This window comes from Periplaneta americana, chromosome 1 (assembly GCF_040183065.1).
Source record: "Periplaneta americana isolate PAMFEO1 chromosome 1, P.americana_PAMFEO1_priV1, whole genome shotgun sequence".
NCBI classification, from domain to species: domain Eukaryota; kingdom Metazoa; phylum Arthropoda; class Insecta; order Blattodea; family Blattidae; genus Periplaneta; species Periplaneta americana.
Window position 1 is genome coordinate 43368365 of NC_091117.1, and position 25651 is coordinate 43394015.

At 34.9% G+C, this 25651-nt stretch overlaps 1 protein-coding gene across 5 annotated transcripts in view; it reads left to right on the forward strand.

The window, feature by feature from the left end:
• The window catches only part of LOC138694940 (uncharacterized), a 413472-nt gene that overhangs the window by 379547 nt on the left and 8274 nt on the right, over positions 1–25651 (forward strand). For all 5 annotated transcript variants that reach the window (XM_069819149.1, XM_069819158.1, XM_069819168.1 and 2 more), the window contains 5 exons: positions 7270–7480; positions 11782–11990; positions 16656–16860; positions 19531–19697; positions 23190–23430. In XM_069819149.1, the coding sequence (XP_069675250.1) occupies positions 7270–7480; positions 11782–11990; positions 16656–16860; positions 19531–19697; positions 23190–23430 (1033 nt within the window). The remainder of the gene's footprint in view (positions 1–7269; positions 7481–11781; positions 11991–16655; positions 16861–19530; positions 19698–23189; positions 23431–25651) is intronic.

A 25651-nucleotide genomic window follows, 5' to 3' on the forward strand; every position in this document is an offset into this window, starting at 1 on the left:
AGCTGATTTCAGTCACAGATTCAAATTTTTCTAGTCACAAAACACATCCATCTTGTATAATTAATTGTAACAATGAAATTTATTGCATTTGTTCTGTTCTTACAGTCTTTTGTTTCCTTCAGTGCCTCAAACTTACAGACGAAAAAACTTTGAGAGTTTTATTTTCATCTGGCATCAATATTACATTTCTACCTCTATTCGGCAAAGATAACTGCGTATTTTTACATTAAATAGCAGTACATACCTCTGACTTCACTATACATATTGAAATTACCACAGTTTGACACAATACACAGCACAGGATTCTTTTGTATCAGCTACAAGGGTCGGTCCGGTTTTTTTGCCACTACTGTACACACTCGCTTACACACACACTTACACACATACATATATAGTGTCCTGACAAATGGCAGATCTTTTATTGCAAACCCAACATTTTTCAATCTTTCCTATTTTCTGCCTTCCTCTTAGTCTTCGCATATGATCCATAATCTTAATGTCGTCTATCATCTGATAACTTGTCCACACCTGTGGAGTAACGGTCAGCGCGTCTGGCCGCGAAACCAGGTGGCCCGGGTTCGATTCCCGGTCGGGGCAAGTTACCTGGTTGAGGTTTTTTCCGGGGTTTTTCCTCAACCCAATATGAGCAAATGCTGGGTAACTTTCGGTGCTGGACCCCGCACTCATTTCATCGGCATTATCACCTTCATCTCATTCAGACGCTAAATAACTTAAGACGTTGATAAAGCGTCGTAAAATAACCTACTAAAATAAAATAAATCTGATAACTTCTGCCCCAAACTCTTCTCCCGTTCATTATTCCTTTCAGTACATCCTTCAGTGGGCAGTATCTTCTCAGCCAGTAACCCAACCAATTCCTTTTTCTCTTCCATATGAGCAAGGTTCGGATGAAGTAGCTGTATCAGGATAGGCATCCTTAGCCCGTGCGTTTTGTTTACAAACATAACTAGTTGTCGCGTGTCCCCCAGCCGACAATAGTGACGACGTATATTCAGTGCCTATCGGCTGTACTGTCCATTCACTGATGTTTTAGCTGGGGGGTGGAGAGCGCTCTTCCCAGCAGATAGAGTTTTAGCTAGTGTAAAGGGGTAATGTTTACTTAGTCTGAAGCACGTCAGGACCCTATCCTATACAGCTATACAGCCTATTCTGATACAGCTACTTTCTCCGAACCTTAGTTTCAGCATTATTATTTCTAGTTTGCATTGTAAAATATTGACATTAAATTACGATATTTAATATGTATATAATAAAATTAATAGAGAATACATTTTAAATGTGACTTTATTCAAATATATTTTATTGCTTTCTTTCAACATACAGCTGAAGGCTAATTTAAGAACAGTGCTTTCAAATTCTTAAAGCTAGGCTATTTACTTACGTAACCTTTATATCAAACTAGTGGCTCGTCGCAGCATTAGCTGCATATTTTGGTGATTATATCACTGTGTTGGAACTGATAATCGTTTAATTGATTATAGCAAAGTAAATTAAACCATAATTATACCATAGCCATATCTTCAATATGAAGTACTGCTTCATCTCGATACTTCATCATAAACGAAGTTCTTGGTGAAATATCCTTCAACACCTGGAAATTGACCTTGATGTGAAGTAGGCATAACCTTAATTTTCACATCATTTGCGGCTTTGACTCTGCTGAATGCCACATATAACTGCCCATGGCTGAAAACGCACCGAGACAAATAAATTCCAATTTTGTCTGGCCTTGTGCTTTGTTGATGGTCATTGCGAAAGCAAGACGTAATGGAAACTGACGCCTTTTAAATTTAAAAGGGAAATTATTGTCAGTGGACAACAAATCAATACGTGGTAAATAGGTTACTTGTCCTTTGGATGCACCAGTAATCACTTCTAGTTTTAAAAGATTATTATACATCTCTCTAACAATCATTCGGACACTATTTACCAAACCAAAGCCCATATCCATATTTCGGATAAGCATTACAACTGCTCCAACTTTCAGCTTTAATGTATGCGGAGGCATCCCAGATGGTGTGATGGAGTGCAAATATTCTATTGGTATGGTATTTATTAAATTGTCATCCTGGTCATATCAATACTGTTATATTCTCATGTATATCCGTCAATTAGTTCCAATGCTTCTTCATTAATGATTGTACAGTCATCATTGACTGGACAGACAATAGCTCTGTTGCAGTAAGATGTAATATTGTTATCAATAGAATTACAAAAACATGAGTTATCAGTGAATCATTTGTTATAAATTCATCAGGAATTCATATTAGGTTATCTCCTATGTCACTTTTGATCTCATTATTTCCCAATTGTAAAAACCACACTGCAAAATTTTTTTCTGAGGATTTGGCTCTCATATTTGACTTCAAATGTAGTATTTTAATTTTTGACCAAACTCGAGCAGCCTGAATACATGACTCAATTACTTTAATCTTTCCTCCTTTAGGTATCACAGGCAAAACTTGTCGAAAATCTCCACCAAACACCACAGTCTTACCGCCCATCTCTTTTCCACATCTCATAATGTCCTTTAGCAGGCGATCAATGCAATTTACTGCCAATGCAGGAATCATCTATGCTTCATCTATAATAACTATGTATCTGTCCTTGAATTTTAAAACAATAAGGACCTATCCCAGGAATATGACTACGATTAGCAGAAAACGAAGCAAATGACATGGCACTATTATACTCTCTTATGTTGTTCATAAGATGATTATCATTTATCATCAAATCTTTAAGAGTATCATTAATATGAGGTTGTGGGAAATAAACCAAACCATTATGACAGCAAGAATTGAAATGCCCGTTCACCATTTCATTTTGGAAGTGTCTTGCTTGACAGTGTCCACAAATTTCATTTAAAGAGCCAACACTGAAAATTTCAATTAATCTTTCATCATGAATAGTATTTCGTGCTGACGGATTTACATTTCTATTACGGATATTTTTCACTGCATCGCGATTACAAACCCAGGCTGCAGCACCGCAGCGATGTCCACCGCCTCGCCTTCTTGGGCGTCCTCTTAGACTCATTTTGATATCGCTTAAAAAAGGATGAAATCGCTTTTTACGTAGTTCATTATATCCACTACACTTACGAAATTGCAATTCAACTGGAACATGTTTAACTCATTTCGATATTACTTAAAAAAAGATGAAATCACTTTTTACATAAATAATTCACTTCATTTAAGAAATTACAATTAAACTGAAACACATGTTCAACTCATTTCGACATTACTTTAAAAAATACGAAACCACTTTTTATATAAATAATTTACTTCAATTAACCACGAATCAACTTAAACAAATGTTTAACTAAATCAAAACACGCGCTGTTTGAAAACATGATCGCTTCATTCTTGGTCGATGTTCAGGACTTGCTTTAACAAATGAAAACGCTACTGCGCCGAGCATTTCCAATCTCGAAAGTTCATGTTACTGGGAAAGATCGCATAACTTTGAATTAGCTTTTGATTTTAAAATTATTTTTAACAATGAATTAACTTATTTAAGAAAAGCTATATTATATTTTCCAAAAATCCTAGGATTAATCCTTTATATTGATATAAGGTGATATAATCTCATACCTACTGATTTTACGTTTTGGTAGTGACTTGGATTTTTGTGTGAAATAGCATAAAGATTGTTGGTAAGGATATTATCTGACAACATTTGGAGTATATTAAGTACCAGTGAATGCGGACATCGTTTTGGCCACGTAAAACGTCAGCAAAAATTATGTCGAATAAATGACACAATTTTATTGTCCATAAGCTTGTAATGACTGCACTACAACCTAGGAAAATTTGATACTCACAAATAATAGCCTACATATCTACACCACACCGCAATTAAATATCTGAAAAAGACTCACACCATTTAAATATTTCATTTTTAATAACAATATAAACAATAGGATAAATCGCAAAGAACAGAACACCAGTAGGGGAAGTTATCCCCACCCTCGCTGCTCTGCAGCTCGCTGGCCACACGGCAGCTCTCTCTGTCTACTTACATAACCTCAAAAGATTTTTCTATCAATAATAACGCTGTACTTCAGAATACTACGTAAATACTTATGTACAAAGACTGTGAAAATTAAAAATAATTAAAACACATGTTTTTATTGATGGCATAACGGTAGAAAAAATAAATAAGTACTGTACATAAAAATATGTTCCCTGAACCAAAAATAAATCATTCAACAAAGCAATAACGACATGTACTTACGCGGTATTCTGGAGTCGTTCCAATAATAGCATTAATGTGTATCATTAGGGACAAATAAACCATGAGACCACCTCTGTGGTGTAAGAGGTCAGCATGCTGGTCTCTTACGCAGAGGGCCCGGGTCCGATTCTCGGTCGGGTCGAATTTCCTCGTTTAGGTTTCTTCAGTTTTCCCAGCGAATAGGGATTATAAAGAATGGACACTGTGCAAATTTTCCTGTGTTTTGTTTCTCTGTGCGCCAGCGGCTAGTTCCACTTTCAAGCGCTAGAGATAGTGTAATCGAGCAGACGCTACGATAATAATTGAGAATAGAGTTGCAATAAGTGTTAGTGAGTGTTAATATGGGACAGTTTATGTTAAATACGACTAAGAAACCTTATTCCACCAAGGTCCATAAAATACTTTAATGCTCGAAGGTTGAGACATAGGATCCAAACATCGCCTACCTTATTGCATAATCCAGTAACGCTTTGCTTCAAATAAATTCAAGTTAACAGCTTTTCCTTATTTCTCAGTGACAAACTAGTTGTAATAATAATATTTTATATTTCAGATATAATACATTATATTATAAAATAATATAATACATTACAAAATTAAGTATCGAATTCGTTTAATATTTGTATAATAATATATTATAGGTATATGGTTTTACTTCTCGTAAGAGTTTTGTTTTTCCATTTTCAGCGCTATCAAATCATTACATATTTTAATTGTTGTTGGGATCAACGTCTCAACTCTCATGATAAAGGAACTCTAGAGTCTAGACATTACAGTTAATGAAGGATTTATTATTTTATGGATCCAATTTATTTTATTTGAGTACATGTACCTAGATGTATTAATTATATGTGTTATATTTCCGCTGTGTCGACTGCTAGCTGGTGTGATGTCAGCGCCAACTCTAGGGAGAAAGCAGAATCTAACGCTTTAGCTGGCTTGAAGGTCATTGAAATCAGTCCGGCTGCATCAAAGGTACCGACGCGAAGTTTCCATTCTTTATAATCCCTATTCGCTGGTTTTCCCTCAAATGCAAATGCCAGGAAATTCGGGCCACAACATCCCTGAATATCACCGGAATCATATTCATAACAAATCAGTAATACGTATACAGTCGCCATCTAGTTCACAACAATAGAACCAGTCTCAATAATAGTACACAGGCCTTCGGATTTCACACAGAAGATAACTCGCAGTATGATTTTAAACAGAGTATAAATAACAGCGAGAAAAAACCATGATATTAACTATATAATATTTAAAAAAAAAAATCTTAAGTATTCTCTGACATCAATGAAAATCAAAGACGTTGTAGTTATATATCGAAAATCAACCTATTGACACTGTGATGTCAAAGAATCTATTGGAAATCTTGGAGGCATGGCCTCCTTGATAATGTTTATTTTATTGCTTTGTTCGAATATGAGAAACTATTAGTTCTCAAAACTGACAACAGATGGATTTTGGAAAATAGGAAAATTATGTAGGAAAATTGACATTTCACTGGAAACTACTACTTTTCCGAAAAACTTTGGGTTCCAAGCTTCAAAATGAGGGGCCATTTATTAAAATCCGTTCAGCCGTTTTCCCGTTATTTCCATTACCAGTTCAAATTATATATATAGATTTCTATGACTAGTAAAATAGTCGATCTTTGTGTTGTGCTCATGGTTTTTTAATTGTTTGCATTATAAAATATTAATTTGGAATATGTATGGTAAGACTTTCCTGTGTTAAATTTCAACGTAACTCGTTTACATGTTTCGACCTATTTATGGGTCATCTTCAGAACTGGTTGTTGTTGGTCTTGGCGCCACTTGTTCTGTTTCCTATGAGTGTGTGTTCCTGTGGTATAGTATAGAGTTAAAGAGTGTGTGTGTTTTGAAGTTGAGTTGTGTGTTGAGAATTTCGTTGGGGTGTGGTTTTGTGTGTCTGTATATTTCATATTGTTCTAGTGTGTTTAGTTTTGACTTTTTGGTTGGATGTGTAGTATTTCCATGTCTGTGTTGATGTCTCTGTGGGTGTGGTTAGCATTTGTGATGTGTTCTGCATATGTGGAGGTGTTTTGTCATTTTGTTATGGCTGTGATGTGTTCTTTGTAACGTGTTTGAAACGATCTGCCTGTCTGTCCTATGTAGAAGTTGTTGCAGGCGTTACATTCGAGTTTGTATAAAATATTAATATTCAGAAAATTTAATATGTATATCGCCGTTGTTCTTACAATAACTCCTATGTGACATATTTATCGATTTTCAGATTTTTACTCTATTAAATAACTTGAATAATGATAATAAAATCTCCTATGTGTAATTATATTTCTTTCTTTAAAAAATGTAAGAATTCACAATCTCCTATGTACCACTGCCGCGGAATGATTTTATACTTTGCACATACGAGTTATTATTGCAGGAACAACGGCGATATAATAACATTAATAGGGAATTACATATTAAAATGTGGCTTTATTCAAATATATTTTATTTTGTTTCAACATCTAATTGGGAGGCTAATTTAAGAACAGTGCTTCAAATTCTTAAAACTGGATTATCTACTTCCGCAACCTTCATAACAGAAGCGACAAGATATGAATACCTTTAAACAATAAACAACACATTAATAATTTCCTCTTAAGCACAGGTTTACTTTTAAAGGCTGGTTCACAATAAATCGGAAACGGAAACGACAACAAAAACGAGAACGGAAATAATGTTAAAACGAATATATTTAAATGTGAGCATTCACAATAGTTAATTGTGAATGCTCACATTTAAATGCATTTATTTTAACTATATTTCCGTTCTCGTTCTCGTTTTTGTTCCCGGTTTGTTGTGAACCAACCTTAAGACGTACACATGCGCGTGTTACAGAAGAGGAAAAAGAGACGGAGCATCAGCTCAACTGTACAAAACATCGCACCGACTACGCGTGACCTTCAGACTCGCATTCTTGTGTCCTTTAGCATAATAATTTTAGGAAGTGGTTTATAATAAACTGAAATGGTTTGTGTTGCAGGTGTGTGAGGGTGACGTGGTGGTGGTCGATGTGGAGAGCCACCTACCGGGCCTTGAGATGTCTCTCCACTGGCACGGCCAGCTTCAGAAGGGCTCGCAGTACATGGATGGCGTGCCCATGATAACGCAGTGCCCCATTCTGTCCGACACGCCGTTCAGATACAAATTCAGAGCTTCAAATCCCGGCACGCACTTCTACCATTCTCATTACGGTAGGTATATTCATGTGTTGATATCAGATACACTGTATTATGGTCTATAAAAGTAACAGTGGTCAAAAGAATTAAGCATTTTATCTGTTAAATAATAGTACATTATGCAACGAGCCTATAATGATAGTAATTAAGACGCGAGTATGTTTGTTTATGAAACGAGCGCAAGCGAGTTTCATAATTTTCATACGAGCGTCTTAATTACCATTATAGGTAAGTTTCATACGACCTTTTATGCTCGACCATATTTCTAACTTGAAATTATTCAGAAGTATTCATTTTATTCGCATCTGACAGAAGATCGGAAGTGACCTTGCGCATAGCTCGTTAATTGTGAGATGTGCGCAGACGCGAAAGTATTGATGTCATTGACCTTGATATAATTTAGAGAATAACATGAACTAATTTTGATATAGCCTGGAAATTGATTTAGGATTGAAAAACGAGATGACAAATTGAATTCATTTGAATATTATTTACAATTATCGCTAATTATTATAGTAACAGAACATAACCTTCTGCGACAGTATTGGATTTCCAGCCTCCGTGACGTTTCCCTCGTTGTCTTTCGATTGCATATCCAAGAATAATCGAAAACCTGAACTTTAATGAATAGGTGTACTTTAATGGCATGCGTTAAAGGACTGCTACCAGGTGTATAATTACTACATTTCGGCATGGTCGAGCATAAAAACAATAGGTGATTTTGACGGAGTTTGTCACATTGATTTCAAATCTGTTTACAAATGAAGGGCACAGGGAAAGAAACTTGATATATCCAAAATTTATATTTTCTGTTTTCGATGTCATGTAATAGCTCAGATACTGTAGATCTGTGTAGTTAAACTGTACAGAATTACATCATTAGTCCAAATAAATTTGAAGAATGATATTCCAAAACAATAGAATATAATGGGTCTTGAAACTTTTAACTTGCTCTCCTGTAAAAACAATAAAACTTGACTGATGAGGTTTTACCCCGTATTCTTCAAATATTTTATCACCCAATATTGTTTAGTACGTAGTCATGACTTAAAAAAATACGAGTATAAATTTTATGATTGGATGAATGACGGGATGATGAATGGCTGGATGATTGGATGATTGGGTGAATGACGGGATGATTGAATGATTGAGGCATTGATTGGATGAGTGGTTCGGTGAGTGAGGGAGTAACTGGGTGAGTGAGGGAAAGGCTAAAGACTGGGTGAGTGAAGCAATGACTGGATGATTAAGGGATAGATTGAATGAGATATGGAGGTTTGGATGAATAGATTATTTCTGCTGTACTTTATAAAGCTTAATTTCATGAAACTTTTCGTCTATTAAAAGATAACACATCGTTTATTGTTAGACTTTCTGCGCCGAATTTGAATCCACTAACCAAATTTTTCTACCTCGTAGGGATTTTGAGTTAACGTGATTTTTTTATACTTAACTTAATTAAAATATTAAATTTCTATTACGTTCATAAATAACATCTATGCTAATTAAACTTTATCTCTCTCAAAGACAAAATAATGGTCATTCCTATACGTTTTTTCCTCACCGATTTCAAACCTGATCGACATTTTTTTCATCTCCGCAGGTTTTTGAGATATCACATGAGTTATTTCGAGCCTTAATGCTTTAATTTTCTTGAGTAAAAGTTAATCTATTTGGTGGAGGAATTATGGGAAGCTCTGCCCGTGAAGCACCGGTCTAATTGCTGATAGCAGAGATGTAGAGATGGGAACGATATATCGGTTTTTACGAAATACCGATATTTTCGTTTCGATATAGCGATATATCGATATCGAAATTTTGATTCAATATATCGTATAATATATCGGTTTTCTCATAAATTTGTCGATTTTTTTTTGTGGAATTATTATCATTATCAATAACAACAAAATCCACACTAGACAACTCCTATAGTTCCCGAGAGATGGCGCTATCCCTATAATCATCACACTGTTGTTTGCAATGTTAGAGTGTAACAATAACTTGCAATGGGAACTTACTATAGAAGGATTGTATCAAATCAACTGTGAAGTTTGTTAAAACTTGTAATATTCTAAGTACGGTTTACTTACATTTAAAAATAATTGCAAGTTCTGTTTACTTACATTTAAAAATGATTATATTAGGTAGAAAAGAGCATTATATCTGTGTCCTGGATTGAATCCTATATAACATTAGAATAATTTAATCGTGTTCCAATATCAAATACTCAACCACGTAGAGTTCACTTAACTCTTTCTCACTATATCATTTAAGTTCCCTTGCCTCCACCATAATTTTAATTTAGGTTAGGATCTACATCATATGGTATTGAAAATGTATTGTTTGTTACAATTTTACATATTTATGCTTTTGACTGTTGTGATGTTAATTTCAATGGTAAAAAGGAATAGGCCTATTAAAATTTAAGTAATTTGTACGCCTGAAAATGCAATTTGCTTACGGAATAGCGATATATCGATAATCGTTCGATATATCGATATATTTTCTGCGATATATATCGCTTATCGGAATTAGGTTTGCAATATATTGCAATAGTCTATCAATATATCGGTATTTAATTTATTTCCTCCATCACTATAGAGATGCATAAATGACAACAGTATGTTTAGACCTCAATTAATCCAGTTATGTCAGCCAATCAAAAGTAACAGCCTTTCAATTCGGTTTATCGAAACTGCAAAAGGCATATGACGGAATGCTTTTAGCTAGCCTGTTAATAGTCATACTAAAGCCGCTGACGAGTCCATTTCATATTACTCTGGTATCCTTATTTTGCATCCAAATGCAACTAAAACTTTTCAACTGAAGTAATTATATTTCGCCTCTGTCCGTTTAAAAATTAACTCGATTCAGATATAACGAAGTTTTTTTGGGCGATTTTTACAATTTCGAAGAATTCCGTACATTGAAGAACATTATTATTAACTCAAGCAGAAGAACTCCCAAAATTAGACACAACTTCAACGAAATTGCACAAGATTGAATGGAAATTAAAAAAAAAAATTAAACTGTTTTTGCGTACGCGACACAAGTCAACCAACATTCAGTAAACACAGTGTATTTGTGAAAGCGGCAGAGAAGCGTTCTATACAGTGCGTTCCAAATAATGTTGTGATCTCAGATTTCATTACGCTAAGATACTACTGGGTAGATACTTAAGTATTTGAAGAGATTTGTAAAAATAAAACCTGCGTACTGTATAATCGCTAGAAAATATCCGTGACAATTTCTGTTAAACATAAAAAAATAGAATATTTCTAACAAAATTCGTCACATAGTTTACGTGAAAAAGCCACACACACTCGGACGGAAAAAATACTGAAATTCGCAGGTATGTATCAATGACAACGAAAACGCTTTTTTCCGCGCTGTTAATATAAATTTTCCTCAATCGTTAGATTTTTGTCTGCTTACATATTGGAAAGGAGAAAGTGGAATCCTGTGTTATGCATTAAAATCATCAGCATGAATTCCATTCGCAAACTAAAGTATACGAATGTGTAGGGCTTGATTTCGCATTATTATTATTATTATTATTATTATTATTATTATTATTATTGTTATTGTTGTTATTATTATTATTATTACTATTTTATTACCAAATCTTCTATATGGCCGTGAAACTTGGACTCTCACTTTGAGAGAAGAACAGAGGTTAAGGGTGTTCGAGAATATGGAACTTGGGAAAATATTTAGGACTAAGAGGACTGAAGCACAGCTAATATTTCCAGATCAGTAAAAATATAGTAACAGTCTTCAATTGGATTCAATTTGAATTTCTGGAGAGGAGCACTACGACCCATACCTACGATCTTATTACAATTATTGCGATGGTCCTCAAGCTAGGCGCATTCCTAGCTCATACCTGATCACACTAAAGTTCGCTGTGTACCCAGGTTTCGAACAAGTAATCCCACTCGTAATCCATGCGTCGCCAGCCGGCGTTCACGGAATGACGACGGAATGGAGAGATGTTGGCAGAATGACGTAGATGCCTAATATGGGAATGGGAGAACCCCGAGAAAAATCCTGACTGCGACCTTGTTCCGCCACAAGCTTCACATTGGACCAACCTTAAAAAATATTGCATTTTATTTATATATTTTTAAGAAAAATAATTCCTTCCTGGTTAGGAACCACTGGTTTAGATTATAAGAATGTGCCGCGGGATTTTAAATTACAATTTTATTGCGTCACATGCCGAAAAAGATGAAAAAAGCTGATGTATAATTACATGAAACAACAAATTAACTTATGTTTTGAGTACTAATCTAAGAAATCGATTTCGCTTCCAGTTTCTCACCATGCAGATGGAATCTTCGGACCCTTCATCGTACGTCAGTCTCCTAAGCGAGATCAGAACTCGGATCTGTATGATTTCGACCTGGATGAGCACGTGATGACCATCTCTCCTTGGTCTCACACAGTACTCGCTTACAATTTGAATTCACAGGAGAATTTGCAGATATCTTCAATACTGATCAACGGGAAGGGCACTTACAATGCAAGTACTTTTACACACTTTACTTCGTGACCACAGTAACATAAAAATAACATTGTCTTCTATTTTATGTTTTTTATTCGTCTTATCCAGGTTACACATATTGTTTGTGTTACCTCAACAGATGATGATGATGATGATGATGATGATGAAAAGGAAGACAATTAACTAAATTTGTCAATAAACCTAGAAAACTATGTAGTGACAGCATACATTATGCACCACTCTTAAGAAAGTATGGATAAACTATAATCACAGTCTAGTATATAGTCACAAAGCTCAATATGTAGTAAATATGCATCCATAGATAGTTGCTAACCACTAGGATCGCTACTATCGCCTCATCACAGACAATGCGAAATAGTACCTGCACAGTCTATTGTTCCTAGTACCCTCATAAACTCAAGCTTCGTGACTACTAGGTTCAAAAAGTTCCCGGAATTTTACTACCATTTTTCGTATTAATATATAACAAGGGATATTATACATTTGTTTTGTTGGTAACATTCATGATGTCATTTTCTTTAAGTGTGTTGATAATGGCGATAGTTGGTTTTGAGTTGTAGGCAATTGTTTATCATAGTGTTTTGTTTGTTCGTCGCATTTTGTAATTATGTCCACAGAGCAACGTACAAACATCAAGTTCTGTGTTTTGATACACAAAACTCCTGCAGAGACATTAAGATTGTTGGAAGAAGCATATGGCGAAGCAGCTCAAGTGTATGCCTGGCATAAACGCTTTTCTGGTGGCCGCGATAGCATCAAAGATGACGTACGCAGCGGCCGACAAACAACTGCAACAAATGAAGCAATCGCTCAGCGTGTGCGTAATGTTGTGAGGGACGACCGACGTAAAACCATAAAAGAGATAGCAGCAAAGGTCGGAATATCAGTCGGAAGTGTACACAATGTTCTTCACAAGCATCTCAACATGCATTACGTGTCTCAGAAATTAGTTCCGAAAATGTTGTCGGCAGAACAGAAAGAAACAAGAATGACTCTTGCTGGGGACATGATCAGTATGGCTGATGAAGATGGTGATTTCTTAAACAAAATTATTGCTGGTGATGAAACTTGGTACTACTTGTACGACCCAGTCCCTAAACGACAGTCATCTGAGTGGAAATCGAAAACATCTCCTCGGAAGCAAAAATTTCCTAGGGACACTTCCAAAGGCAAAGTTATGTTGGAAGTTTTCTTCGACTCTCAGGGTCTCATCCACCATGAGTTCAATCCAGAAGGTCGTACTATAACGAAAGAATTGTACGTAGAAATCTTCCGTCGCCTCCGTGACGCAGTGAGAAGGAAACGTCCAGAAAAGTGGGTAGAAAACAACTGGTTCCTTATGCATGACAATGCACCTGCTCATCGCGCAATTATTGTAAAGAATTTTCTTGCCAGGCACAACATAACTGCTTTGGATCACCCACCATACTCTCCTGATCTCTCACCACCTGATTACTTCCTGTTTCCCCGTCTGAAAAGTCATCTGAAAGGACGGAGATTCAATGCTGAAGAGGTTATCGCAAACGCGACGAGAGCACTAAGACGGGTTTCACAAAATGGCTTCCAGCCTGCTTCCAGGAACTCTACACGCGTTGGCAAAAGTGTGTTGTTGCGGAAGGCAACTATTTTGAAGGGAATACTGTGGAATAGTGTTTAAGGTACGTTGTTTCTATGATAATAGCAAATTCCGGGAACTTTTTGAACCTAGTATGTATATATATTAGACTGTGCTATAAGTACGGCACTTATACACAGAATACAGTGTAAACAGCAAAATTGAAGGAAGGGGACTAAAATCTTAATTCAGGATAGCACAAGGTTATTGACCACAATATTACAGATTCATAAATATATCGCTAGGCATAATAGTGTATGTAGATTACGGAATTTTGAAATCACAAATTAATTAATTTATTAATTTATTTTTTATTTATTTATTTATTTATTATTTTGCTAATAATTGTAACATAAAATATAATATATACAGAAAAACTTTAGCTCGCCCCTGAAAGAGTAGAACTCGTGCTCAGGGGCGGATTCCTGAATTGAAATTAATAATTATACAACACAATTTGCCTTATATCTATTATGCAATTATAATATATAAATTTAAATTTACAATTTTTCAATTTTTATAAAATCCATATATAACTTTTTAAATTTAATACTAGAACTATTAGAATTGACAAGATTAGGATATTTAAATATAAATTTGTTATATATTCTTGGGCCTAAATTACTACTACGATTAAATACTGTAACAGTGTTGCATTTTGGTTCAAACAATCTTAAAGAATTCATACCTTTTGTTTCATAACTATGAGAATACAATTCAAAATTATTTCGATTTTTATGTATGAATTTTATTAATACAATATATTAAATCTGTCTTGCGTTAAGTACATTAAAGTCTAAAAACAAATTTTGAGATGGAAAATCAATAGGTTTATGAAGACATATTTTAATTATTTTCTTCTGTAATAAATAAAGTGGATTAAAATTGGATTTAAATGGCCTACCCCATCCTATAATTCCATACATAATTACCGATTGAAATAAAGTTAAATATATTGTGCGTAATAAACTTATTGACAAATAATTCCTCAATAAAACAAAATAATATACTATTTTACGTAATTTATTACAAAGGTAATTAATGGGAAAAACAGTAGCACAGAAAACAACTGTTAACTGAAGCTGTGTAATTAAGAAATTGTGGCTACGGGCAAGATCTGTGGTAGTAGTTGGTTTCTAATGCTTCCAATTGTGGAATGTGCATAAAAATGACACAGTGATTGTGGTAATATCGATAATATTTCTAGTACAACAATAAAAACGACAAAAACAGAAACAAAAATGATCAAAGCAACGTATGGAATGTGCATAAAAATGACACAGTGATTGTGGTAATATCGATAATATTTCTACTACAACAATAAAAACGACAAAAACAAACAAAAATGATCAAAGCAACGTACAACAACAACATACAACACACAATACAATAACAGTAAGCTGGAAATTAAAACGGAAAACAAAATTGTCAATGGCTAAAAGTGCTTTTGAGATTTTAGTGAGGACTATGTTTAAAATGAACTGCAAATGCAAAGATGTCACAAGTGAGGATAATATTGAGTTGTAATTAAATATGATAAAAGTACAGTCTAGTATATACAGTCACGAAGCTCAATATATAATAAACTAGTGGCTTGTGCAGCAAATGCTGCTGCAAACTAAGTTCGTTAGACGTTCAAATAAAAATTTTTCAGATTTATTTTCAATGGAGAATACTTGTCTTTTTGAAAGTTATTTGCTTCCATAATAATGAAACATACTCCCTCTGAATGGATTTTTTTAGGCCAAATACTTTTTCTTGAATCTATCCAACTTCAGGTTTTGAGTTTCAACGCGAAAACGCAAGTAACAATATCAGGACGATAGCAGTAGCTATTTCGGGTCATTGTGGATTGTAGGCAAAAGTTAGAAAAATGTCAGGTTTGCTAAGCTTTCGAACAATAGCATTTTCGTATAGCTGCTGCATGTAGAACTTGAAATGTAGAGCGTAAAATCATTTTATCCTACTAAGAGATCTTGCTGAAATGATCTGGAGACTACAACATTTTCTAGGCCTCTTATTTTATCAGTAAGTAATACTTTTTTATCTTTCCTTAGGAACTGTAATTTTTGCGCTCTCTCGAGCCAATACTGAAGACAATGACACATATCAATATCTACACTACACCGCCATTAAGTATATGAAAAAGACCCAACCCCACTGGGCTAATAGGTATAAAAATATTTGATTTTTAATAACAATATTATCTTACTTAAGTTTTGTAGTTATATATAGCAGCCACTCAGTAAATTATAAAAATGAAGATCTAAATTAAGATAATCTCTACATTTACTTACATAACCTAAAAACGTTTCACTTTCATGTCATCAATATAGCATCAGTATTATGTACAATTAATGAAAAATAGATGCATCATGGTATTAACTATAATAATATTTAATTTCTAATAATGTCATCAAACCACCTCAAGTTTCGTACATTTGAATATCCAATACACAGCTGTACTCAGAAAATTATTATACACTGCAGAATCAGTTTTTAATAACAAATTGAATTGAGCTCTAAATATGTCGGCAATCCTGCAGGTCATGGCCTTCGTGTAATAGCCTATTTAATTGTTTATTGTAGTGTGTGTTTTGTTCTGAAATTCAATCAAGTCGGCCGTGATTCGATAAAATTAGTTCTCAAAACTGACAACAGATGGATTTTGGAAAATAGGAAAATTGTGTAGGAAAATTGACATTTCACTGAAAACTACTACTTTTCCGAAAAGCTCTGGGTTGCAAGCTTGAAAATGAGGGGCCATTTATTAAAATCCGTTCAGCCGTTTTCCCGTAATTTCCATTACCAGTTCAAATTATATATATAGATATGCATCCATAGATAGTTGCTAACCATTAGGATCGCTACTATTGCCTCATTACAGACAATGCGAAATAGTACCTGCACAGTCTATTGTTCCTAGCACCCTCACAACTCAAGCTTCGTGACTGTATATACTAGACTGTGATAATAGTATCTGATTATAATCTTTGTTGTAGAAATAACTCAGACTAACGAACCATAATTGTGTTTTTTCTGCACAGGATCCGGATTCAGATTTCAAGATTCAGGACGTTGAAAACAAGTTTTCAGTGCGTTGGGGCAACAGATATCGTTTCCGCATTATAAACGCTGCTTCTCTGGACTGCCCAGTGCAACTCCAAGTGGAAAAGCATAGGCTAGTTATAATTGCATCAGATGGATCACCAGTGAAAGGAATTGGAACTTCGAATTTGGTTTTATTTCCAGGTAAGACCTAGTTGTCATCAATAGTGTTGCCAGCATCACAATCATCATTGCCAGAGGCCGGAACTTTGGCAGAATGCCTTTTTAAATGTGTTAAATCTATCTTCATTTTGAAAGTAAATCTGTACGAATTATAACTTTGTGATTGAAACGTCACAGTTTTATGTTGCCCTTTTCTGCCTCTTTAATGTACCGTATTGGTCCGAATATAAGCCGCACTTTTTATTCAAATTTCAAACTCGAAAAGTTGGGGTGCGGCTTATTTGCGCGGCCGATAAATTTAAACTTGAAATGTGGCGCATGTTGCTACAGGTAATTTTATCATTTTGAAATGGAGCAACAATGCCACGCGCTCGTGTTTTAAATTGTCAGCAGTCGTATGGTATATGACGCAACAATGTACCAGTCTTCATATTACAGTGATCGTACTCTTTTGTATGGTAGAACAGATTAAAACAGTTTGTACGTAGCTACGGGTTCAGCCATGAGCGGAAACGTAGAAAGAAAAGCTTCAACAAGCTTGGGAATTTGGCGCAGTTATGACGCTAGTTTCAAACTTGCAGTTATTCGTCATGCTAGGAGTACATCTAATAGAGAAGCCGGCAAAAAGTTTAGTGTGGATGAGTCTAATGTGCGGCGATGGATCGCCTCGGAGGATAAACTTAAAAATGCCAATACAACCAGAAAATCTTTCAGAGGACCCAAGGCCGGGAAATACCCTGAACTAGAACGTAGGGTCCTTTCCTTTGTACAAGACAAAAGGAAAGAAGGGATGCCTATCTCTCGACAAGTAATCCAGGTAAAATCGTTGGAAATAGCGAAGACCCTAAACATTCCACAGACAGAATTCCATGGGAGTATAGGTTGGTGCCGCAGGTTTATGCGTAGAAGTGGCCTTGTTCTCCGACGAAGCACTTCATTAGCACAGAGACTGCCAGAGGATTTTACTGAGAAACTCATCAACTTCCAGAGGCACGTCATTGAATTGCGTCAGCGCCACTCTTACCCATTACACCAGATCGACAATGCCGACGAGACGCCCGTATTTTGGGACATGCCGAGCAATATGACAGTTGACAATAAAGGGGCGAAAAGCATATCATTGAGAACAACTGGAAATGAAAAACAAAGAATCACTGTGATGCTGGCGGTTACGGCAGATGGAGGAAAACTGCCTCCGTACGTTATTCTGAAGCGTAAAACTATGCCCAAGGAGAATTTACCTAAGGGATTAGTGATTCGTTGCCAAGAGAAAGAATGGATGACAACCGAACTAATGGTGGACTGGCTAGCTACGGTTTGGAATCGCAGACCAGGTGCGCTGCTCTGTAAGAGGGCTATGTTAGTATTGGATGCCTTTAAAGGTCACCTCACACCCGAAGTAAAGAAGAAAATTACTGCATTGAAGACAGACCTAGTCGTCATACCTGGAGGTATGACATCAAAATTGCAGGTGCTTGATGTCGTCGTGAACAAGCCATTTAAAGACCATCTCCAAAAACAGTATTCGGATTGGCTTCTAGAAGGGGGTCATGCATTCACTCCATCTGGGAAGATCAAGAAGCCATCTGTCAGCCTTATGTGTGAGTGGATTCTCTCTTCATGACACACGATATCACCAGATTCAATCATCAAAGGCTTCAAGAAATGCTGCGTGTCTAATGCTCTGGATGGCAGTGAGGACGACGTACTTTGGGCGGAGAGTGATGAACAAAGTGACAGTGATGAAATAAATACCGGTACCGGTAGTAGTGAAGTCAGCAGTGACATTGGAGAAGACAGTGATTAGTTGTACCGGTATTTTTGGTGATTTACCCACGTAATACCGTAATTGAAGAAAAAGTGTTTAAATAGTGTAAACAGTTTTGTAACTGGATAATGTGACAGGTAAATTTCACTGCACTCAATTTTCCTTTTATTCTCATTCTGTACTCAATTTTCTCTTTTTTTTCTCCTTTCCCTCTAAAATTAAGGGTGCGGCTTATACTCGGGTGCGGCTTACACTCGGGCCAATACGGTAAATGCCTTATTTACAAAATAAATGCTTTTTTTGACCCTATTTGATTATTTATCTATTATTTATTAATTTATTATTAAAAATTGCCTACAAATATATTTTAATTTATTTCTATAACCGCTACAATGAAAGTGACTTCACCGAATGTATAGGCTATTATTGTCTTTCAGTCAGTTCATATTCTCTTTGCAACAATGAGTGCTGCCGTGCAATAATGTATAACAGTAAGCGTTTTAATTATCGCTAGTGTTTATTTGACAAGGCAACAATGAGTTGAGTCTAACGTTATTTTTAACGGTTATTTTTGTTTCAGTTTTCATTGCGACGTTGTTATAGCTAGCTAAATTTTCCCAGACGATTTAAGTGGTATTTATGGTGATAGATTTTTGTAGGTTGGTTTTGTTTCTCCTACTGGCATTACTTCATTAATAATAATAATAATAATAATAATCTTAATCATAATAATGCTGTGTACAGTAGTTCCTTTCTCATGGTGCGCCGTGGGAAACACCTGTGGCGAAATAAAGAACTACAGTTTCGTGGCGTCGCTCATAGATGGTGACGCTTGAATGAATGACGTAAAGTTAAGTAGCTACAATTGGATTAAAAAACGTTTTACTTAGCAGTTCACATATTCTTGATGTTATTCTGTGCAGGTGAACGATACGATGTTGTCCTCACTGCTGACCAAGCAATATCATCTTACTGGATAAGAGTAAGGGGACATAACAAATGTGCAAATCTACACGAAGACGCACTGCTCGTCTATGATGGCGCTGATGTTTGGGATGAGTTCGGTTCGGCCTCTTACTCTGCTTTAAAGGTAGTTATTGCACGTTTATTTTATTTGTATCCACTATTTACAAAAATATATGCTCAAATACCTCAGCTGTAATAAAATAAACTCTCATTACTTTTATTGCTATCTAATGTTTATGGATAATGATGAACGTAGGGCTATTCGTATATTGACACGAACATTATGCAGTAGAATCGCGATTATCCGTCACCCTATTAACCGATTGGCGGATTATCCAACTGTCTCTCGCTTTTTTTTTTTTTTTTTTTTTTTTTGCTACAGAAACATAATATGAAGTACTACTTTACGTTATATTAGTACGTATTTTTTTCTAGAGTGTATTAGTACATGCCTTTACACTTACACAGTTTGGTTTATTCAACTTCTGTATAAAATGTACTCCACAATGTCAAAAGAAAACGTGTTATGCTAGATATCGACAAAAATGAAAATAATTGAGCAGTTTGGAAAAAGAGAAACTGTGGCTCATCTCGCACCAGAATACGAGATTGGTGTTACAACTGCGTACGATTTAATAAAAGAAAATCAAGGATAAAGTATATACTGTAAGTATGTAAATCTACAATATGAGACCTCTACTATTGCTATCTTTTCGCTGACAGCCATTGCAAGGAGTTTCATTGCCCCTTGACAACCAGACTTGAATGAGTGAACTTCTGATCCACTATCTTGCATGTTAAACATAAGACCACGGAGAAAATTACGACAGTACATGTATTTTTTTTCTCTCGCTATTATTTTTAAATCTCTGGTCATATCGCGAGTTAATCTTCTGGGTGAAATCCGAAGGCCTGTGTATTATTGTTGAGACTGGTTCTATTGTTGTGAACTTGATGGCTGCTGTATATTATGTATTACTGATTTGTTATGAATATGATTTCGGTGATGAATGAGTCCGGTGATATTCAGGGATGTTGTGGTCCGAATTTCCTGGCATTTGCCTTACAGTTGAGGGAAAACCCTTGTACTAGTATTATTCCCTTAATTTACGAAAATATTTTATGATACGGATTATCCTATTTTTTTTCTATTAACCGTCAGTCAACCCCCTTCATTACCACGGATAATAGAGGTTCTACTGTACTTTAACGCAGTGGTTCCCAACCTTTTTGACTGATGACACACTTTACTGAACGTCCACGATATCGCGACACACTTATTTGTTTTTATTAATGATAATATAATAACAATCAGTGCTTTTATTCTGGAAAAAAAGATTATGGTACTCTGTGTAGAATATTTTATATAAATTGAGAATGTGGAGAGAACATTTTGCAGCATTTTCGGGGTGACTTTAGCACAGGCCTCAATGATACGGTTCTTTATATGTTCCACATTATCAATTTTCTCTTCATATACCAAGCTCTTTATATAACCCCAAAAGAAAAAATCAACTGGTGTTAAATCTGGATACCTGGTCGGCCATTCTATTGGTCCACGCCGACCAATCCAATGTCCAGGGAACTGTTCGTCCAGTCTGCTGCAACATTTCTGTGTCTTAACCCACCAAAATGAAGAATGATATCAATTGAGGGATTGGGTGCAAAAAAGGCACTTCTCTCAAATGCAAGTTTTGAGAAAACTAATGTTGAAAATTCAAACCATAATAATGTTATCTATGCACACCTTTACATTTTGGGTAAGTGAATGTCTCAGGAATCTTCTATGCCACATCAATAAATTTAGGAATGCAGTTAGCCTATATTGTCAGACTCCAAAGCAGCTATTCTATCAATCGTCTCTAAACACACACCTTCATCTCAAACAGCAGAAATAACTAAAATGCTCTCTCAATTAATATCACTCAATAAAAGAATTGTATTCCAATGGATACCATCCCATTGTGCAATCCTGGGAAATGAGAATGCGGATGCTTTAGCAAAGAAGGGCAGCACTGCTACTTACAGACCTGTTACTAAATCTACATATTACTCTGTGACGAGATTTATTAATCTACATACTTAGACTTCAACAAACAAAATTTGATAACACAATCCCAAGGGAAAAAATGGAACTGTATGCATCATAATCCACAGTTAATTCCCGATTTACCACGAAAATCGTCTATAGCTGCATTTAGATTGGCAACGGGGCATGATTGTTTGGCCAAACACCTGCATAGAATTGGAATATATCAGTCCCCTAACTGCCCATTGTGCAACTCAAACCAAGAAATGGATTCGGAATATCTCAAAATCTGTGCTTCATTGGCCGACCATGATGATATCTTTGAAAAATATTGGAGTGCTAGAGGTCAAATGACTTTATTGTCAAACGCCTGGCATTAGAAAACAACAACAACAACATTTTGGGTACTCCTGACCTCTATGATCACAGTATTGAACTACAACTTGATCATATGCATAACAGATCAGAGAACACAATAAAGCGTTTTATTAAAAAAGGGCACATCCTCTAAAATGCCCTTCTTGCACTCAGCCTCTCAATTCTTTCCCTTTCGATAATCACGAAAATCAAGAAATTTGTTATAGGAAAGCTTGAAATAATCACAACAATGCATTGAAACTGTCAGAGCTTAACCAAATAGTAAAGTAGGAAACATTAATTACCAGAATTGCATAAAAATATCTTTTCCAAAGCCTACTTAGTACTGTACCATGTTACAAAATATCTGTAGATCCAATAACTAATGATTGTGTCATTATGACAGTTATCTTTAAATAACTTTAAAAAAGATTAGAGATATCTAAAAACGGATTTCACCATTGTTTCTTTTTTTTTCAGAAACTTTCGCATGATTTTGAGTACCTACATGACCCCCTTTCCATTTAAAATTTCAAAGTTGCATCCAAAGTGGCGGCTTTTGAGATAGCTGAGGGCTAGAATCGAATATGTCACTGGTAGAGCATTTGGTCTTACAAATACTGGTAGCATCTATAGTAATCGAAAATAAAGCATATGGAAGATATTTATATGGTTCCAGACTTTTGATTCACACTGTAGAATCATTCGATTTCGCACTAAATAAAGAGAAGAAACACAAAATGGCGAAGGAAAAGTCTGTCCCTTTTATCTTAACTATTTACTCTATGAAGTTGCTGTCATTGAACATCTTGTATCCTGTATATTCAATAAAGAGAGAAAGAAAAACTGTTCACTAAAAATAAAAGTCATAAACTGTATTAAAATTATTTCACTCTCAATTGTATTCTCAATCCTTATAAATAAGAAGTAGTTGAAATTATAAATATCGCAATAACACTAAGTTAAGTGCTTAGACGTTTTACTAAATTGCAGGAACCTATGAATCCTTGTTTAAAGCAAAAACAGTAGGATATTAAGAAACCCAAAGCACAATCCAAAGTCGCAAAATGTTTCATATAATTATATGACTTGAAATTTGAAATATTTAATGAACGGTACAATGAGTTTACCTATCATTGTTGTTAACCTAAACATAGATCAAATTTGTGTCTTTGAGAAATAGATTAATGAAAGCCTGACACTCGATAAAAACTTTGTTGAATTTTTTAGACCCTTTCATCTGCTATGGAAAGATCCTGCCCAGATGTATCTTCTTCAAACTGCGGTCAGCATAAACTGAAAGCACCCCTGAGTGCCTCCAACCGACGAAGTTCTCCAGAACTGCAGAAATCGCAGGCAGGCATGAAGCTCTTCATGCCTTTCGACGTTTATTCCTATGACGACTTTGATGACAAGGACGTCAACTTCGATTTCACAATAGAAGAAGAACCCTACTATCCCAGTTACCTGTGTGAGTATCACATCTTTAAAGGATGTGTATAATTCATAACAGAGTGTAAGTAGGCTATATAGCCTAATAAAATTACCCAAAACCTGACACTAATGAAATCGTTTAAACTTTTCGTCACTGTTTTGAGTCAATTTTGTTAAGTTGAAATTTTCATTCTGGCTTTAGAATGTTGCTCGGATGTAACAATTTTAATAACATAATTTACTCAAGTACTTAAGGGGTTAGGTACAGATTAAAGCATTTTTGGAAATATTAAACATTTTTTTCCTCCATTATTATAATAATGAAAATTGGTTTGGGTAAAACACTATCCTTCTGTTATATAAAAAATATTTTTTACGATTTAAAACAATTTTTTTTTTAATTCAAAATGGTGGCAGTTCACTGTGCAGTGATGAAGCATTTCCCTCATAACTCATAAACGTGTTAACTTTTTCATGTTCTCTCGCTTTTATTATATTGCTGAAACTCATGTTTACAATATCATGCTCTTTCAACTACATTCCTTAATAAATAATATTTTTTTTTTATTTTGTGTTAGAAGAAAATATTGATATATGACCACTTCTTAAAATTAGTTTATTTTTTATCAGACAGTCCATCAAAGGTAGAAGATTTTGCACCATAGTGTAGATATCACATACATAAATACACACAAAAAATTTCATCACAAAATGGTGGATAGTTTTTGAGTTGTGAGGGAAACGTTTCATCACTGCACAGTGAACTGCCAACATTTTCAATTTTGAAAAAAGAAAAAAAAAAAAAATATATATATATATATTTTAACTATAAAAATGTATTTTTCATATAGCAGAAGGACAGTGTTTTACACATACTAATTTTCATTATTGTACAAGATACAGTAAAGGAGGAAAAAAAAAAATTGAATATTTCCAAAATTTTACTGCTGTAAGCTGTACCTAACCCCTTAAGTTAATTATTTATTAGAAATAATCAAATGATACTCACCATTACATCAGACGATAGAAGTATTCATCCTCTGGAGCCAACCTGTTTGAAAATATTGCTTAACGTACTAGTCGTCCCACGGGTTTCAGAGAAGAATTTTGTAATAGGTACCCAATATTGTCAAGTTATTTCGCTGTGATAAAAAGTATTAGGACTATGTCTTATAGCAACTGTTAAAGAAACGTACATTGTTTTGAGAGGAGGTGGTATTCATCAAAACAGGAAAAAAACCTAATAAATATGGGTCCTAAAATTAATATCTTTGAGTTCTGAGTATTTGTTGACTTAACAACATCGTAGGAGAGACTCAATGTAGAATTTTTATTTTCGCTGCAGAGGTAAGGCCATAAGATCTTCTCTTCCCTCTACGAGTCTTAATACAATAGTGACATAATACATAATTAAATTATAAGTATTTACAATACGTACACTGAAGATTCTACAGCAATAGCATTGAGTTAAATTTTAATGACTAGTAGGCCTATATGTATATTTAATTAGATCTAATTACCAGGTGAATTCTATGAGAAAATGTAATGAATTATTTTATGAACTAATGTTATTAAATATATTATTTTTATTTTATTTATATTATTTTATATATTATTTTAATGTACCGAAGTACCCAAGAGTTGGAGCTTAATCTGAGACGATTCTATCCGATGCTGGGGGTGTATCCAGTGTGGCTTAGTGGATAAAGCATCAGCACGTAGAGCTGAAAACCCGGATTCAAATCCCGGCGCCGGAGAGAATTTTTCTCCGTTCCATTACTCTTTCATCGTATAATGTTATTAAATTCAATCTATATGCAATACGATGATGATTTATTGTCACTCAACTGTTTGGTCCTGTTGGTTCTTCACATTCCTGTATTCGGGCCACTACTTACATAAATTTTAGGCTAAACTTAGTGAACGAATCATGCACTTATCTTCCTTTATTCAATGCTGTATCCTTCTGTTTCCATTCTTTTATTTATCACTTCAACTATTTCGCACTTTATTCATCTGACACTATATATCATTCTGAAACCTATCTGAAACTAATTTCCCTATCCCTACCATTACGTTTACTATTTATTCGGACTCTATTTTCACTATACATACTTTCCATTGCCGTTTCTGTTTCTTACTTGTTATACTCATATGACATAAAAAAATCTTTTTTTCGTATTCTCTCTCCCACCTGATATTGTATTCTTCACTTTCTTAATTCTTAGATGTGTAATAATTATTTTGGTTTCTGGAGT